This window comes from Neopelma chrysocephalum, unplaced genomic scaffold (assembly GCF_003984885.1).
Source record: "Neopelma chrysocephalum unplaced genomic scaffold, ASM398488v2 Primary Assembly neopelma1_121, whole genome shotgun sequence".
NCBI classification, from domain to species: domain Eukaryota; kingdom Metazoa; phylum Chordata; class Aves; order Passeriformes; family Pipridae; genus Neopelma; species Neopelma chrysocephalum.
Window position 1 is genome coordinate 565,071 of NW_020897783.1, and position 19,548 is coordinate 584,618.

The window sequence follows — 19,548 nt, forward strand, 5'->3', positions numbered from 1 at the left end:
CTGGTGATGGAGCCTGCAAAACACTTCAGTTCATACACGTTGCTTTGGAGTCTTTGCAAGAGACAAGGCCTGGTGTGTTGGTCTGAAACATGATAATACTTAGGTATGTTTAAATGTCCTGGGATTGCAAGGGTGCACCTGAGAGAAGAGTTTTTATGCATTTAGGCCTGCTCTGCCCTGACTTCTTTAGAGAGTTGCAAAAGTACAGTGGTGCTCATATAACTTGCTCGCCAAACAGGAGACACTTAAGCACGTAAACAGAATCATCTCTTGAGATGGTTCTCTTTGCAGTCATGCTCTACTTTGTCACCTGGCAGAGGGAAGATTCCCATTGACAGGGGTCATTATACTGACAAAGTTCCTGATTAGAACTTTGAAGTGTATACTAGGTGCTAATGGCATGGTAAAATAAGCTTCGTTTCTCTGTAGAATGAAGGGATAATTTCTGTAAAGTCAACGGTGAAAATCAATCCTGCAGTGGAGGTTGATAATGACCCTTGCCAGTTCTCTCAGTAAAACATTTGGAATGATCTGAGTTATGAAGTGAAAACTACCTCTAGGAGTGTCCTCTAGTTCCCTTTATGTGCTTTCTGTACTCTTCAAAACAGAGATGCTTTTGGTGTCTGTCTTGCATGCCACTTTGGTGTGTGGTATTGAAAGCATGTACGTTGAGATGCCTACTCTAAATAAAACAGAGTAGCCTGTGTTCTGGAACAGGTTTATTCGTTTATTCCCCTCTGTTTTTTTGTCTGCATGCACACACAGGCTCGTTCAGTCACTGTCACTGAGACTTCAGCCGGTCACTGCACACACAGGGTGATACTTAAGTTGCAAAAGTCAGGACCGGGGTGTGCAGGCTGCACTCATTTGGTACGTGAGGCTGTGCATAATGTGGCACATCTAACCAGAAGTGGCAGCTGGAAGTTCTAAGACTGAAGTGGTACCATAACAGATGGGCATCATTGTTTGGAATGGCCTCTGCTTGTTGCAACTGCGTACACTAGTTATCAGTCAACATATTAAGCAGGGCTCAAATGGTGAGCATTTAATGAGGGGATCTCTCCTTCCCTTCTGTCTTTCTTTTGCACAGTATATTAAACTAATTTCTCACTTCTGACGAGGAAGAGCTGCCTGTCCTTCACCACAGCTTTCTCCTTCACCAAAAGATTCATTCTGTTTGACCTGAGCAAGGCCTTCTTGTGCATATTTATTGCATAATAATAAGGTAGCATTGAAAAAATCTCAAGAGGGACTCAATTTTACCTTTTTCCTGAAAGACAATGAAAAGAAACTTGAAATATAGTTTGCATACATTGACCTTCTGCTTTGAAAGTAGATAAAGATTTCTAATTTTGTCTTGTTTGTGTCCTTGGCTTGGTAGCCATTTAATGATACTTCAGGAGTGATAGGTAAGCTAAAATTTATATAATTTAGGTGGTAGGCATTAAAAATGTTTACTTGGGAATTTTTTGAGTTAACCATAGGATGCTGGTGGGATTTGACCCCTTGATTCTGTAAACCATAAATAATACGGGTATCTGTGTATCTTTCTCTTCATAGAGAAGGGGTTTTTTTGTTGTGACAAAGTAGCCAGATTGTTACAGATCTGGTTAAAAAAGCTAACATTTGGCTGCACAGCAGCAGCTCTTCAGTCTATGGTGTGACACAAGCTATTCTCTGATATAAATTGCCATGGACCACTAATGAGAATATGTTTACGGTTCCAGCAGCAGTATAGCAGGCTTGTATGATAGCCAGGGCGATAGTTATTCTGTTGAGACACGACAACTCTAAAATGCAAGCAGCTATAAATCCACTGCAGCCCATACCACATGACTTGTACATTAAATAAATTGTTTACTGACACTAGTTTATCCACCAAGCAAAATATCATGGTCACATCCCACTTTATGACATCTTCATAGTCAATTCATTAGTTTGCTTCTGTGGAACATAAGGCCCGAGTTCTTAATTAGGATGCTGTTACCCTTTATGTGATGAAGGGTGGCTATATCATCAGGTCTGTGACAGCAGAATATTGCATAAATTCTGTGTTTGATTTTAGAGAACTAGCACTGCTGTAATTCTGCTAGCAATTCTCATATTAATTCTGGCTGCTTTCTGTGGATGAATACACTTCCGAGGCTCCGTATAAAACAAAATTCATCTAACTAGATTAGTCTGTGCACTTGTGATACAACTTACATGGCCACCTCCATCTAAAGTGGAGAATTGAATCTGGAAGTTCATTTGTTTATATGAAACCAACTAATGTTTTCATGTGTAAAGGTGGAGTAATAGGAAATAGTTTTGATCAGTTTCTCACTAAATATTTTTCAGAATCTGATCTTAGTGTTGTCAAAATATTCCACCTAACTGGTTTGAAAATATCTTTGACTAATGTATATTAACTTTAGAAGATCCAATTTAAAAAAAAACACAAAAAAAACAACAAAATGAAACCCACAAACAAACAGCTTACAAGTCTTCAGACAAACAGATAAAGAATGTAAATACCCAGGCTGAGAGCTTGACTTGAGCCTAATCTGAGTCAGGACAATATTGTAGTAGAAGCTCCTGTGCCATTGAGAAAGAATTAGAATAATTTAATAATGTCAGTTCCTCTTCTCTCTCCTGTTTATTAATTCTGGAGTCCCTTTCCAATGGCAGAGAAAAAACCCAATACTTCAAACTGATGCATCCTGAAAAATGAGTGAAAAATGGCTGGAATTGTAAGTCTTACTGTTTCTGATGGGCAAACCAGGGCTGTGGTCTAGTGATTGATACACATCTCTGTTACAAGGTGCTGCTTTTAGGGTGAGATAAACAGGCCTGTCCACCTCCTGTTCCCCTGCCTTTGATTTTTATGCTGAAAGTCTTCTGACTTAGCTGTTTGAATGCAGTTCTGAATCATCCTCTTCCTCTTCTGCTGCCCTCCTTGACCCGGGTCTGTGGAAGCTGGTTCTGGTGGCTCCTGGCTCACATTGAGATGCACGAGTGTCTCAGCAGCTTGTGTTCTTACAGTGGTTTCTTCACTGAAGGCTCTGCCTGGCCTGTAAGCAATGACCCCAGTGGTCATGACCTGCTCTGTTTTGTGTCTGTCCTGTATCCTGAAGGTTGCTCCTAAGATGTGTTTCTATGAATGTTTGATGTATCAGTGAATGGTGACGTGCTTCAGAAAATGTTTGAGCTTTAAAAATACCCACCACTGAACTCCTGGGTCTTTGTTGTTTAGAGCTGTATGGGCTTTACTGCTCTGATGGACTTCATGTCACCTACCTTCTGCCCTTCTTGGTGCTCCTTCTCCTAAGGAGCCTTCTCACATGCTCAGTTTAATTTCTCCAATCTGTATCTCTGATCAATTGTTCCTGTATCTGGAATATAGGTGTAGGTGTTGCCAAGCTTTCCTGCTGGGCTCCATATAGATTTGAAGAGGCAGTTTTCCCCACTGATTTTTTTGCTTGCATCTTACTTCAGCTCCTGTTTGCCTCAGAAATAAGCCCAGGACTTTAGTATTTCCTCTGTTAGGCTGCACAGATTCTTGGTAACATCTTTGCTTTCTGACAGGTCCCTGCTTAAAAATTGGCTCTGTGCAAGCCTAGAGGAAGTTCTTCATGGTTTTCTCACACTCTCCCCATCTTAAACTGTTTCTTTTTTCAGTGGTGGCTCCTATTTCCTTGCAGTTACAGTGTGATGTAATGCAGCTTCTTGGTATCATGTTTTTCACTTTTGATTGAATGTCTTGCTAAATCTGCTTTGGAGGCTCAAGAGTCTGATAATGCTCGTTCCCTCAGCCAGAATCTGTGCCAGAGTTATGGCGTTCCCTCACCTACACTAATTCAGACTCCTGTCACCCCCCCCAGTAGCCTCTTTCTTTTGAGGGCCCTGTACATTAGTTTTCTTCTTGTCTCTAGCTAAGCTATATACTTTTTGTGTTGCTTGCATTTTTTTTCCCTGGTTGTCTTGTAAAGTGACATTATGTAGTCAAAAACTTTGTTTTCCCCTTCTTCTCATAACACCTAAAAGGCTCTTGACCTTTACTTCTGTTTCATTATAGAAGATTGAGGGTGATGAAATCTTTTCAGTGATTGTTGTATGTGGTATGTGAGGTGTCAACTTTGAGAACTTTGTGGAGCAGATCTCCGGTCCTTCAGAAGCTGCTGGTGTAGTAGGCACCTTTAAATAGATAGTATATAATATACTGCTTTTCTGTTGGTTTGCTGATTAACTGATAAGACAGCACTTCTGCAAAGGCTGTTGGCAGCTGGGCTTGCTGTGCAATTTGGAGAACAAAGTGTGACTAAAGTCTAGTTGGGAGGGAGGACAAAAATTAACTTAAAGCAATGCTGATGTGACACTTTCATTCAAATTTTCAGTTTGTAAGGAGTCTGTAATTTTTAATATAAAGATACTATTCCCTCTTCTTGCCTTCCCCCACCCAAATTCGATTGTGGCATGGCTGAGTTTGCATGTAGAACTCTAAGAAGAAAAAGGACTGATCTGTGTGTCAGTAACTCAAAGTACAAAGCAGCCTTAGCTGTGAGCAAACTGTGAAATGTGTTTTTGGTTTCATAAAGCTGGTGGTTTCTGTTTCTGAAGCTGGTGCAGGAGGTGACCATTTTGCTGGAAAGTGATGTCATTTGTGGGAAGGACAGGGCAAGAATCAGGTGTGGAGGCTTCTTTGTGAGAGGCAAAGTTTCATGTAGTATTTTGCTTGTTAGCACCTAATGATTCTTCTGACTTTTTTTTTTTTTTAATTTTTTAAAAGCACATTAGAAATCTTGTTAGGGAGTTCTGTCCTTTTAGTGCTGCAGAACAGATCAGTTTGCAGCAAAATGGCTGACCTCACTATTAAGCAGAAATGCCAGATTTTAATTTGCTTAGGCATGATGACATATTGCTGGCTTTGTATTCTACTGCAAATAAAACAAGTAGTATTTTCCCAGGGAACTGTGTGACGTGTACAACTAGATCTTGTTTGAGTTAGGCAGGAGGAAAAGCAAACCTAAACTTAAGTTTTGGTCCAAATAAAAGTAAAAGGACATGACAGGTGAAAAGTTGTATGTCTATTTGCAGACCTTAGCAGAATTCTGCATATGAAATTGTCAACTTGATAGTTTAATGGCAATTGCTTAACATGCACTTTCTTTATTCTGAAAACAGTTGGATCATAAGTGCTGTAGTCTTTTATTTTAACACTGCTAGATGAATAAGTAAGAAATTCTATAAACTACTGTTTTTCTGTGTTCACTGTCTGAGATGGTTTACATGTAACCATGATTTCAGGCATCCTATCTACATGTTCCTTACCAGAAATCCCAACCTCATATTTGAGTCTTAAAGGTCCATCTGCTTGTTCTTTACCTGAGGGCAAGTATGTTTTTTGTAAAAACAAAACGCAGCACGACAATAGGAGACTCTGACTTGGATATTCTTCCATGAAACAGTTGTGGTCCTTGAAAAGGAGAACAGGGTAAATGTTCTTCAGCTTTAGTTGCAAACTTTCTCTACTCTAAGCAATAGCCAGCTACTCAGCACTGGAGAGGCCACACCTGTAGTGCTGTGTCCAGTTCTGGGCTCCCCAGTACAAGAGAGACTGGAACATACTGGGAAGAGTCCAGAAAAGGTCCACTAAGATGATTCAGGAACCAGAGCACCTTTCCTATAAGGAAGGCTGGGGGAGCTAGGACTGTTCAGCCTAGAGAAAAGAAGGCTTATGGAGGCTGTATCAATTGTATATAAATATTTGAAGGGAGGATGTAAAGAAGATGGAGCCAGGCTCTTTTCAGTGATGGGACAAGAGGAGATGGACACAAACTGAAGCACAGGAGGTTCTCTCTGAATATCACGGAACGCCTTTTACTGTGAGGGTGACCAAGCATTAACACAGGTTGCCCAAAGAGGTTGGGGAGTCTCCATCCTTGCAGATGCCCAGGACCATGTACAGAAGGCTTTTGAGTAACTGGCTCTTGGTGGCCCTGCTTGAGCAGGGGGGTTGGACAAAATGAGCTCCAGAGGGACTTTGCAACCTCTACCATTCTGTGATTCTGTTCAGTTTAAAGAGGTAATCATAGTGCTTGTCATAGTTTCATGCCAATGTCTTTTCTTCTACTTACAAATAAAATTAGTATCTAAAAATGCACAGTGTCAAATCTTCTATTTCATTTATTAGATGTCCTGGAATAACATTCCCGAGAATGTCCATATGCTAATTCCTACTCCAGATAAAGACGATGATCCAGTTAGCCTTGATTACTCTCGCTTTATACATCTGAGTGTTGTTCCAACCAGAGCCACCCCATTACCAGCTCTAGGGTAAGTGTGCTGCTTTCTGCTGCTACTCTGTCTTCCTCTTGCCTGATGATTCAAGACTAAACCTTGATCTGTCTTAGCTGGGCAAACAGGGACGACGTATGGAAAAACATGATAAACAAAGAAGAGACCTATGTGAGAGATAAACTTTATCTGCAAAGGCACCCTCAGCTGCAACCTAAAATGAGGACAATCCTTCTAGACTGGCTAATGGAGGTAAGCTTTCCTGTGGTTGTGAGTGTTTCAAGTGTGCTTTCGTTGAAGTGCACTAATAACTGTCACGAGTGCACTTCATGATCTTTGCGTTTAGCTCCAGATACTTGTATTAATCTTAAATTTTGTCAATAAATTGCACCAAACTTAAAGAGTATATGATGTATTGAGTTGGTTTGCAAACTGACAATATATTCTGTTATTCGTTTAGATGGATAGTGGATAATAATCAATTTTTGCCTAACACACTGTAAGCTTTTTAAGGTCATGCTGCAGATAAAAGTTGGACAAATGATTGTGAAAGTCACTGTAAGAAGAAAGGTGGGGTAGGTTAGAGATCAGATCCATCTCACAACCTTTTTATCCGTTTTTGACATGTGGAATGTGCTACACCTCCTCTCTATGTGAGTCTTTTTTGCTGTCTGGATGACTTGGTGGCATAAACTCTTAATTCTAAAGTACTTGTGAGAATTTTCTCTTTTGAGATGTTAGAATGATGCATCTTTGCAAAAAATGAGGAAATAATGTTCTAACATTGTTGGAACATGTGCTTGCATTTCCTAAAAGGGTTTTCTCTATGATCTATTTTTTTTTCTTGGAAGTTTCTGCAGTGGCACTCATCTTTATCCAAAGGAAACTGTTTAACTCATGCTCTTAGTTAACATGTTACTTCACAATAGCAGTGAAGCAGAAAGCCAATATGAATTTTATGTCTATCTCTTGCTTTTTTCTGAATACATCTGTAGCATCTGTTTTGGACTCTTTAACACTGCTCTTGACCTTTGTAATCTCTGTTGTCTCTCCAGGTTTGTGAAGCCTACAAGCTTCATAGAGAAACTTTTTATTTAGCACAAGATTTCTTTGATCGGTTTATGGCAACGCAACAGGATGTTGTAAAAACACTATTGCAGCTTATTGGTGTCACTTCTTTATTCATAGCAGCAAAACTTGAGGTAAGTATCTCCAGTTTTACTCACACATAAAAATGTGGATGCACACACAGCACACTCATTGTAAACTAGACATGTTTTGGCAGATTTTATGGAATTTGTTGCTATGTCTTTTTCATCTGGGGGATAGAAAAAAAAGACTTTTTTTTTTCAACACTCCTTTTTTTTAGGAGTGGGTAAAATTATATTGTGATGCTAGCTAGTTTTATCTCATTAGAGAATTCAGTGCTAGAATAAATGTAAAGTTTTAACTGCTGTTGCTAAATGAATTTTTAGGTGGCTGCTGTATACAGAGACCACTTGTTGCAGTTCTGTTGTCAGTAGAATACCTACTGCATGGTAGTCTGAGCTATTTTTTAGTTACTGGATCAAATTGAACTATTAAAATACACAGTGCTTTTCAAGTTCTTACTGTTAGTCATTTAGGAGATCTATTCTTCAATCTGCTCTTCTCAAGCAAGAGATAAAAGGCCTTTTCTTTAGGATGTTTAAAAAAATCTGGATGCCAGTTATGATACAGTCACAGTGGTGCTGTAGTCAAACATAATGCAGGTTGTACTGATCCATGCAAAGTGAAAGTTGAAGGCTATGATGAACAAAAAATCTGTGTCTATTAAAGGTAGAAGAGAACATCAGGATTAGGAAATGGGAGGTGGTTCTTTCCCCTCCCCTGCTCTCTTTTGAGAGGTTGAAGCAGTGGTGGGTTGTTCTTTTTATTTCTTTTTTAATGTTTTTTTTTTAATTTAAGATGAGACCAGTTACAACCTATGCTGCAAATTAAATACATGATCTCCTGTCTTCCAGGAAATTTATCCACCAAAGTTGCACCAGTTTGCCTATGTTACAGATGGAGCCTGTACAGAAGATGAAATCATTAGTATGGAGTTGATCATTATGAAGGTACTATTTAAAAGTGGAATTAGTTCCACTTCAGTTTTTAAAAATGTATAGCTTGATCAGCCTAAAAGCAGAGCACCTCAGTTAATGTTATGTGGTGCTAAGAGGTACAGTTTCTCTTATTCATTAGAAAAGTGTTTTCTCTAGGTAACAAGTGATCCAAAGCATCCTCTAGTATGTGTGTATTAACAAAATGATTTGATCCCTGACCCTGTCAGCAGGAAGAGGTACAGGAGAGGATTTGATTAGTGTGTTTCAAAGATGCCTTAACCTAGTGGGATTAGAGCTTTTGATCTGGAGTATACAAAGTTGCATGGTTTAAGTTAGGAGCTCTTTATTGACACTGAAGTCTTGTGTATGTCTACTCTTTCAGGCTCTTAACTGGAACTTAAATCCACTGACAGTTGTATCGTGGCTAAATATTTACATGCAAGTTGCATATTTAAATGAGCTTTACGAGGTAATGCTGCCACAATATCCTCAGCAAATATTTGTACAAATAACAGAGGTGAGACTGATTTCCTTCAAATGCTGCTTCACCTGGAAAAAAGTGTTCTTGTGCTATGCTCATTAAACATCTATTGTCTTGTAGCTCTTGGATCTCTGTGTGCTGGATATTGGCTGCTTGGAATATACATATGGAATACTTGCAGCTTCTGCTTTGTATCACTTCTCTTCATCTGAGCTGATGCAGAAGGTTTCAGGTACTGGCATTTATAAACTATGTCTGATGTACTGACAAACATTGTCTTCTTTCAGGCAGATAAGCATGTGCCTTGTCTTCCAGGCTATGAATTCTGTGAGATAGAGGAATGTGTGAAATGGATGGTCCCGTTTGCGATGGCTCTGAGGGAAGTTGGAAGCTCCAAACTCAAACACTTTAGTGGAATAGCTCCCGAAGATTTGCACAATATACAGACGCACATAAACAGCTTTGATTTGCTGGTATGGGTGAGCATGATGGGGACAAAATCTGTCTGTGAAATCTCTGAAGTCTTGTTTCTTCTTTGGTTAGAACATACAGTAAACTTAAGTGAAGTATTATCAGATTGATGCTGAGCGTATTTGGATGATAAAAGGCATAAGGTTGTACTCCAGTTCCAAAGTTCTTGGGACAGAGACTTGTCTTGGGACTGACTTGTTCAGTATTTAGTTTAAAAAGAGGATTGTGATTTCACCCTCTCATCTCAAATGGCAGATAATTACCCTGGAAATCAGAAGCATATTTCTACCCTTTGAGATATTTTAAACACCATGTGTTAGACCCTTATCTATAGGAAATACGGATAATCCAATCTTCTCTGATGATAAAGAGAAAAATAAAGACTGATCACTTGAGACTGATCTTGTGGGAATGTTGTGTGACAGTGGTAGCTGACAAGCAGTTGAGCAAGAGTGGTTTTTCATGTGAGAAACTTGCAGAGGATCAAAATCTTGTCCAACAAATTGTGGTTAATCTTGGCTGTCGCAGCTGTTTTTCTCATTGGGTTCTTTTAATTGTAGTAGAAGTTAAAGTTCATCCTGTTCAGTTTCTGGATTTTGCTTCCTTGAAGGTACCAGAATGTTTGTATCTTGTGAATACCTAATGCTAATCATCAGATTCCAAAAGTTAATAATGATCTCTTCGAGTTGTACTACAAGACAACTACAAGTCACTATTTTGTACTATATATGATTTATCAGTTACTGTTAGGGGGGTTACATACAGAAATGCATTTCTAGATGGGCAGTCTATCAAGTTATGAAACACTGAATTATATTGATCTGTTGCATAGACATACCAAAGTAAAGATTTCTTTTTCTCTTTTTCCTGTACTTTCAGGACAGAGCTCAAGCAAAACAAGCCATATTGGCTGAGCAAAATAGGACTTCACCTTTCCCTACTGGTGTCCTTACACCACCACAAAGTAGTAAGAAACTGTCTTCTGGACTACCATCAATATGACTTTAGAAACTGTTGACAAACAGTTTTGCTGAAGTGCCTGTTCTGCTGGTTTTCACTCCTGCTCCATTACAGAAATGCTGCCAGTGAAGTTCATAAGCTTTTATGGAATCTGAAAAGGAAACCTTGCTTTCATGTGACAGAAGAGTTTCTCTATTTGAAATAGTTTTATTGAATGTTAAAATATTTTTAAAGAGATGGATCAAGTACACCAGCCACTTGAAAGAACACCGAAGTGTGCTCCAGATGCTGCTACGGAGGGTGATGCTTGATCAACCGTTCAGAAAAAGGGCTTGAAGTTGAAATTAGTTCCTGTCCCTGGTTGTCCTTTGGGTAATCTTGTCCCCTGGTGACAAATGGGCAAAAAATGCTGTGGAAGACAACGTTTCAAAGCCTCTTTTTTGAATGGCTGGCTTACAACTTGATGCCTTTTAAAAACCTTTTTATTGTAAAAGCTGCTATGTGTCTGTGTATTCATTTTTAATAAAAATGCTGTCTAAGACAGCTGGTTTTATGTATACTTTTATTTTTCTTTTAATTATGATCAGCTAAGGTTTTTTCAGACTGTGACCACTAATAGTCTGGGAGTTGGGGATGAATAGTGTGGTAACTATTGCTTTATTTATTTTCTGCTATTGGCTTATCAATTGAAACTTTTGTTTTGGATACTAAGGTAAAATTGTCATGTTGGGCTACTTGGATTTCCCCTAGTCAGACGTAGGAGGCTAGGGAGGGGATAATAAACATGACAAATATATGGGGAATCCTTCCACAACACACTTGTAATCATCAGCATATTGGGAAATTCTTGAATCATTGTCTGGCTTGTTACCCTTTCGTGATGGTTAGTGAGAGGTGATCAGCAGGAAGAGTCTACCTCTTATAATCATTTAAACATGGGGATTTTGGCATAGTATCTGTGAAAATAATCATAATCATCTGTGCAAAATGAAATTCTGGAGAGCTGTGTGCCTTTTTTACAGGAAGGTCCTTGACCTTTGCAATGTCTGAGAACCTCAGAAGTCCTAGCAGGACATTCTCTGGAAAGCCATGGTTCTGGAGAAGAGGGGAATACAGAAATAAATGATAGCCTGTTTTTTCTTGTTGTGTTTACTTTGAAGGACTGTTCAACAACACTTAAAGCTGTTATGAGACTGCCAGGATTCATCATGACCTGCTGCAGATAACTTAAATGCTACAACACTTAATACTTCAGGAAGCTCCTACTCTGTCGTGGGTTAGTTTTTCTAAACATTAGTTCCCAGCAAGGCTGCTTATTATTATTTTTTTGTTATTCTCCTTTTTGCTCTTCCCTGACCCAGTATTCTGATAAATGTTAAAGCTTTAATGTAATAAAAATGCCTATGGTAACTAACGGTAAGCAAATTATTTGGTGCTGCTGGCTTTTTTTTCCTTGCAATGAATGGTTGTAAGTTCTGTGCTAACAAAGCAAGTGTAAATGTGAGCTGAACAAGTTTGCTGGTGAGGGTTTAATTTCTCAGAATTACATGTCCTAGACAAGGAAATGTCCTATTTGCCAATTATTGAAAAAGTTTGTAACATTGAAGGACTTGTCAAGACACATTTTGGTACTTTGTCCTTAAATTTAAAACACAAAATAGGGGTGGGTGGGGGAAACAATAACCCTCCTGAAAGGTAGTCTCTAGGTTTAATTCCTAAATCACCAGACAAGCTTCAGTACTAGTCTTTTTGCTGTCACTTTTCAGTTCTTGGCCTCTTTCACTTGTTTCACCAAAAGTGGAATTGTAACTGGCATCTTCCAAATGAGATTGCATTTTTAACTGTTAAAGAAAATATTCTGTAGTAATGTTACAGATATGGTGAACTCTAACTTCCTGTTTTATGCTAAATATTAACTATGGTTAATACCTGTGCAAGAGTGAATGCAGGTGTTCATGTGTCCTCTGGGCTGTGTGGGAAATCAGGATCTGAGATACACAGATATACCCATAGGAATGAAACTGTTCAGATAACAAGCCTCTCTCTAAATTTGCTCTCTGCTTCAGAGATCCAGCTAAATTTATAACTTTCTTTTCTGAAAGGTCAACTTGCTTTTATTCCTATGGGAAGCAGTCTGTTCCAAGCATGGAGATCAGGGCTTTGCAGCTTCCCAGGTAAGAGTGCAGTCACGTGCCAGAGATGCAGCACTTTCCAGGTGGGGTGACTTACCTTGAGAGCTATTTTCTTACTTTCTCTTTTATCTCACGTTTAAGAATCTCCATTTCTGGTTGTCTTGCAACACATGTGGATACTTTGTCTGTCTGAGTGTGGTTCTGTCTTTCTACAGTAGCTTAAAAAAAATTATGCAGAAGTTGCCACAGGCTGAGAAACATTTTAGGAAGGAAGAGTGCAGCTGATTATAAGGAAGATAGTTGTCCCTAGTGGAAAAAAACAAACAAAACCCAAACAACTCTAAGAAGGAGTTTCCTCCCTATTTGCCTATGGATCCTATTCTAAATTCTCTCTGATCCTGGCCCGGTCTGGCTGGGGGAGGAAAGGGGGCAGTTCTGCCTGGCTAGGTAAGAGAAAAGGGTTTGGTGTGTTTACAACTGGGCTGAAGTTTGTGCAGCAAAGATGAGCTAATATCAAATAATGTGTTCCTGCAAGCTGTCTCTGACTCCTAAGTGTGTTACCCTGAGAGGTGGGAGGGGGCTCCAGGGAAGGAAGGCCCCAGGATGATGCAGGAGGCTCAATGGCACTGGGTAACCCTGAGAAAGCAATTAAGCTGAGCAGTGCTGCATGCTCCAACTGGAAAATGTCTCTCTTTAATAGCTACAGACCAGCATAAAGCATGCTCCAAAGTAAATTGAATTTCCAGTAACCCAGGTGGCATATGATTATCTTCCTCCTCCTGAAAGGTTTGTCGTAACGATGTATCAAACCCTCACCTTGGTCTGAAAGCTGGGGGCATTGGAGGAACTGAACAAGAGAAATGAACCCAGTGCTAGTTTTGTATCACTGCTACTATAGATTGGAAGCTGGTGGTGGCTGTGTCTGTATTGAAGGAAATGGCCCCAAATGAGCGAGCTGAAGCTGCAGCTGGGGAGGAGGAGTGCTGGTGGGCAGAAATGATGGAGGTGTGGTGGTTCCCACTGGGAGTCTGCCAGAGACTCGGCTGTTCTAAGTGCCGTAGCTACCTAAGAGTAGTTCATGGAAATACTTCTGCATAGCTTGTCTGCTCTAAAGAAGGAGGATGGTCTCTCTCTGGCTGTCTGTCCCTTTCTAGGTCTCAGGTCAGCATGTCCTCTTGGTTGTCAGGAATTACAACACACGGGGTTTGTAACACCCTTGATTGCACGAGGTGGAGGCAAGCAGCCAGCCCATGGGAGCTGCAGGCTCTCTAGATTTCCCTCCATTCCTGGGTGCTGTTGTCTTCCTGTTCAGCACAGCTGCCTTCTCTCCCAGCAGCAGCAGCCTCAATTCAGGCTGGGTGGAACACTCCCTTCGACCAGGCTGTGACATTGGACCCTGGGCAAGTTACAGCAGCATCCCCTCCTGGGGGAGGAGTCAGGGCACCTGAATGTTAGCTTGGGAGTTGCCAGAGGCTACAATGGGCTTTCATCCAGGTTGTAATGGAAGGAACACCCAGTCAGGGCACTGCGAGGTAAAAGTCTTAGGAAATAGTCAGGGGGTCAATGTGCAGTGCAGCAGGGGATTGGCAAGTGCACAGGTTGACATTGGATGGACCCACTTCACCTTGTTTGTTGGCATAAATCTTCTGTTCTGGGAACTGCTTCCTCTAGGTGTTTAACAACAAGCACTTAAAGCATCAGATTACTCATCCTCATCTTCCAAAACTTCCTCTCCCCTCACAAAAAGGGAGACATCAGCATATGCTGTGAAATAACACAGGTTAGCTCAGACCTTGTCTAGCCTTGAATTTGCTGGGGATTAAGCCCAGCTCCTCCTTGCTGGCAAGGCCAAGGTCAGCTTGTATTCTCTCTGGAGAGATTTTTTTTGCTCAGGTTTGGCATGTAAATAGGTGATGCAGCTCCACTGTGTGCTGCCTGTGGCAGGAACCAACACAGCTCTTCCTCCCTCTTCCGGTCCTCCTACCCTCACCCCAGCCATGGAGTGGGCAGTCAAGGTGGAGTAACTGAGAGGTTTGGGGGTTTTGTTTTATTTTTTAATGTGTCTCTGAGATGGCAGGAGATAACTGTACAAATGTGAGAAGACTTTATTCTTTGTTACAGCAATTTGTGAAAGTTCTGTGCTTTGAAGTTGAGAGCACAGCACTTGCTTGGCTTAGGATATGTTTGCCTGGAATATAAGAAAAAATTAAGTGCAGAGCTTCTTCTGTCTGGTGCCTGCACAGCGAGATGTGCCCCAGCCCCTGCTCCTGGGGTGGAGGAGAGCAGATGCCTGACAAGATCTGTCTTTGTCTGAGGGAAAAGATTTCCTTTATTAGCATGTGCTCCTGTGATGTCTTATTAGTCTCAAATGTTACATTTCTGCCTTGGCCTTGGCTAGAGAAGGAACTCTTAAATTCCCATGAGCACTGGAAAGAGGAGTTTATGGACACTGTTTATGGACAGTGGCTGTGGAGAGGAAATGGTTCTCTAAATGCACTTAATGTCTTTCTGGCAATATTGCAGTTGGTCTACACTTTGTTTAAAAATAAATATTCAGCCACATATACATTTATACTATAAAGGCAAAATCAAAGGATCAAATGTTTGGTTTTCTTACAAACTGTATATGATAACATTCCTTGAAACTGAGATGATAATGGATTTAATCAAGAGCTAAACAATTTTCCTGACAGAGAAAAGCAACAAGCCTAAACTTTTTCTGGAAAATCATGCTGCTAATGGCCACCCCACAGGCATGATTTTCCTGGTGCTAAAAGCATAGCTGGTATATCATATTTTCTTCCATTGGAGGCAGATTATTTTATTTTCAGGAGGTTCAGGGGCCCAAACTTGTGTACAGATGTGAGTTTCCAGAAAGAAACTGTTGATGGCGTAAGGATGCAAAATCCACTGAAGTTGAGAGGGTGAGACTGTGGTTGATCTGCATGAGCAGGCAGCATACACAGCTCTGGATTTAAGATTGTTGCTTTTTTTCTTAAATTGGGATGGAAGAGGCCTCACGTAGAACTAAAAATAAGTGGCTTGGCTGGAAATTAGGCATTCACCACAAAGAGAGTAAAAATGTGATAAAACTGTAGGAACGGGTTTGGGCTCCCCCCTCCCAAGGCAAAAAAAGAAGTAGGGACAGCTGTGATTTGCCAGGTTATCGTGTTCAGACTCCAGTTACACAAACTTACCTATGGCGTGCTCTGTGTGTAACCAGGATAAATGGGCTGAGTGTTCTTGGATTGAATCCCAGAGCAGCAACATCAGGCAGAGAAGAGTAATACGGTGCCTTATTTTGCAGTTCTGTGTTAGGTGTTTGGATTTATTTTCTTTTCTGAGGGGGGTACTCTACCAAGACACCAGCCTCTGCAGCTCAGCGCCTCAGCCCAATTTTTCTGTGTGTTAACAGTTATTGATCATGACAAGAGTTAAAAGATAACCTTTCTCTTTTCACCCCAATATCCATCTTCCAGTACTTACCAGATGCCACTGTAATATTTGGACCGTACATCTCACAGTGAGGTTTGGTTGTTACGCTTGGGTTTAAGATCAGTCTGAGAATAAACAAGTTGCTTTCTCACCTCAGCCAGACCTGCCAAACGCTGCTGTCTGATGAGGGTAGAGCTGATGTTTCTGGGCTTATGGGAGGCACCTCTCTTACCTCTGCCAGAATGATGATGATTTTATTTGAGCACAGTGGAGGGCAAGTGAAAACCTTTTACATCTCAGATTGGGAAGTCTGGTTGTCAGCCACAGGCTTGTGAGAGCAAAGAAAAATGTTTTAGTTTTGCCCAAAATCTTGCAGAATGAAGAATGCTCTGAGGAAAGGTTAGCTGATCCTGCATGGTGTTATTAGTATTCTGAGCTTCAGTCAGGAGATTAATAATAGCCACAGACAGTGTCTCTTCATATTAAAGTGTCTTCACATGAGTAGTTTGGGTGAGTGCAAAAGGACTGCAAGGCACAAGCAAGCTGTCTTGTCTCGCCCCAACTGACAATGAGTCAACACTTTAATATAAAGAAGAGACAGTTGGTAACAGTCATTAACATAACAAAGTGCCCTATAGATCACTCCAAATTCATCTGACTGTTTTTAAGCAAATGTTTTCCCCTGAGAAGTGGCAACGGAACAGTTTGTTGAATGTTTTGCTGCCTGGGCCACCCTGTTCTGCTGGGAGTGGTGCTGCTGTGGGATAGCTGATCTGGAAACCCCCTAGCAGGGAATGGTATTTGATTGCAGTGACAGTGTGCTCATTTTTTTTTTTAGCCTGATTTCCTACCAAAGCTGGACTCATGGAGTGTTTTTTTTCTTTGTGGTTCCTCCTGCCACTTCCCTGTCTGTTGGCTTCCTCCATTGGACAGCTTAAAGGAGATTTGACTTCCTTTTATAAGGTAATAAGAAAAAGGAGTCAGACAGGCTGCTGATCTTCTATGTGAAGGAGAGGCATAGGCTCAGCCACTCTGCTCTGTCCTTGGCCAGACCATGGGGGCTCTGTGCTGGCAGGAGGAAAGGTGGGAAGAGAGGAAGAAGGAATTGGGGCAGTCATGATGTGCATCTGGCATTGAAGAGGAATGAGTAGAGGCTAAGAGTAGCTCCAAGGAGGGAGGAAGTGCCTTGCACAGAAGTGGGTCTGTTACTGGTCCTCATGGAGAAATTTGCTTGACTTCTTTCCCTACCATCGTGGTGGGACGATGCATTGAATTCAACATACCAGGAAGCCATTGTGCATCTGCCCAGAACAACCTGGTTTTGTTGTTGCTGTAACTTCCATGTGCTCCTGGACTATGGTAGGACTCCAGGTTTCTCCTGCCATTTCTGAGGGCTGCCTGCCAGTGGCAAGAGGGCTGAAGTTGCTGGCTGCTGCAGCAGGTTTGGATCCTGCTGCTGCCCAGTGGACTTCACTCCCTAGCTGCCTGCCAAAAGAGAAACCACCTTTCCTGGGGCTGATCTTATGGGAAGGATTGACTCTGGGGAAGGTAAAATACAGGAGTCTGGGACATGCTGCTGGCTGACAGCTGAATGGCACCATGAGTAGAGATACTGGAGCAACCCAGGTGAGGGTAGCTTTGAGAGGCATCACTTCACCACCATACATGCTCACATGACTTTGAGTGCCCACAGAGGGGTCGTCACCTCAAGGGCAGCAGCACGTGGGACGCTGTTTTGGGCTGGCTATGTGTGCTTTGGGACTTGTTGCTCGCAAGCAGAAGAGAGAAACCCCTGATTCTCCCCAGCTGTTGTGTCAGAGGGGAAGTGGAGGAACCCCTTCCGTGCCAGGGTGTCCGTGGGTGCTGGGTGGCTGTCTCTGGGGGCGCATGAACGCGTCCTTTTGTGCGGGGCCGCACTGGGGCCGCGCGCTCCTTCAGGGATGCGGAGAGCGCTGGAAGACGTCCGTGTGGGACGTGGCTGTGCGAGGGGCCGTGGCCGTGGCGGGAGCAGCTCGGTGGCCCCACGCTCATCGAGTTAATTGGGGCTGCACTGCGGGGCCCGAGGAACGCAAGATGGCCGGGATTCTCACGGCGTGGGGAGGCCGCGGCCACGGCCGGGACCCCGCCAGATCATTAACGTCAATTAAGTACAGAATGTGTAGATTACTGACATGTTATTGTTAGGGCTCTGAAGGAAATATAATTAATAAACTCCCCCCCACCCTCCAAGAGGCAGCCCTTTGTGCTCCCTGCCGGCAACGTCTATCTCCTCCCGCAGCCCCATGCTCCTTTCAGCAGCCCCGGACAGCATTAACATTTGAATTAACATAAAATCACTTTCTGAAATCTGTTAACATTTATAATGTTGCTGTACTTTGCCTGATCATTGCGTTTTTTCTGTCAGTTTGAGCTCGGCGAGTTTTTTTTCAAGTGATACCAAACATAGACACATTATGCTGCAAAAATTGCATATTTGTTTAATGATTTCCCATTGGTATCTTTGTTGCTATGAACCAAAGCATTAAATAGAAGCCAGCACGTTAATGCTGTGTTGTTCTACATAATAAATTTGAATATACCCCAATGAATATTTTTAACAGGGGTTTTCTGAATAAAATGCATATGTGCCAGGGTATTAGTAATTACTTAAAATCAGTTTTTGACATTTAATGTTGACATCTAAAATATTTCCTTTAATTTTTGGTTGCCTCTGCAAACAGAAATGATGGCATTCGTCCTAAGGAAGGCTGGATGGACAAATAACACTTTTACTCACAATGAAATGAAAAGCAATAAAGAAAATGTGCTAAATGTCAACAGTAAAGCATATCTTCTCTCCACGTATTATGAGGAGAATATACCCCAAAATATGCGTACACACACAAAAATCCTTCAAGTGACTTAATATGCTTGGATATTAATGGTTTGAGCATTAATCCATTGCAATGGTTCCATTTTTTGAAAATTGGCTATTTAAATACATTATTACCTCAATAAATTCTCTATGGTCACTGTGGTAGCCATAGTATGAAAAATAATCATCATAAATCTGAATTTACAAAATATCTCCAAAATTGCACAGTTTTGCTGAGAGAAACAGAAGATGAAGTGTATATTATTTAACTCGATATATTTTGTCCTTGCAGGAGTTGCTTGTCTAAAAAAACCAGCAGATGGAGTCTGTTGGAGGACATGAGGGTCTGGCAGCAGCCTGAGAAACCAGCTCAATTTTGTAAGCGAGTGATGACTGAGAGCCTTTACCGTGTGAGATGTGGCTGGAAACCTCTGCTGAAGAAGTCTGTGGATGCTGAAGCACCTGCCTCTGCAGAAAGCAGCTTTGCTGGACACTCTGGTGAGTCAGTATGGGATCCCCACAGAAGGGATCCTGGTAGCAGGACTTGGCAGGGAGTGGTCAAAGAGGGCTTGTGCTGTTGCTGCGTCTTTCTGCTGCGTGGTGGAAAACCCAAGGGGCTTTGATGTCAGCCCAGCCAGCTGGTATTTTTCAGTGTTAGCAGCTCTGCATTAAACTGCACAGCAGCACCAGAGCAAGGCTATCTGATGCCCTGGGTGATCACTGCTGGCCCTGTGGGGCGGGCGGGAGGCTGAGGATGTGGGATGGCTCATGTCCATGGGCTCTCGGGGACAGGAGAGGCCGGGGCAGAGCCCGTGTGTCAGGTTTGTGTGTGCTGTCAGGTGGGCTGGGAAA

General features: G+C 41.7%; 1 protein-coding gene across 2 annotated transcripts; it reads left to right on the forward strand.

Annotated features, from left to right (window-relative positions):
* On the forward strand, window positions 1-11,700 carry CCNE1 (cyclin E1). Of its 2 annotated transcripts, none has more exons than XM_027697670.1 (9): window positions 1-103; window positions 6,173-6,315; window positions 6,393-6,528; window positions 7,332-7,478; window positions 8,280-8,375; window positions 8,746-8,880; window positions 8,965-9,076; window positions 9,160-9,317; window positions 10,195-11,700. In XM_027697670.1, the coding sequence occupies exons 2-9, from the start codon at window positions 6,173-6,175 to the stop codon at window positions 10,315-10,317; spliced, it is 1,050 nt and encodes a 349-aa protein (XP_027553471.1). In that variant the 5' UTR covers window positions 1-103; the 3' UTR covers window positions 10,318-11,700. The 2 variants fall into 2 exon arrangements, with proteins under 2 accessions (XP_027553471.1, XP_027553470.1); XM_027697669.1 differs by lacking the exon at window positions 1-103 and adding an exon at window positions 5,990-6,064.
* Window positions 11,701-19,548: the final 7,848 nt, after the last annotated feature.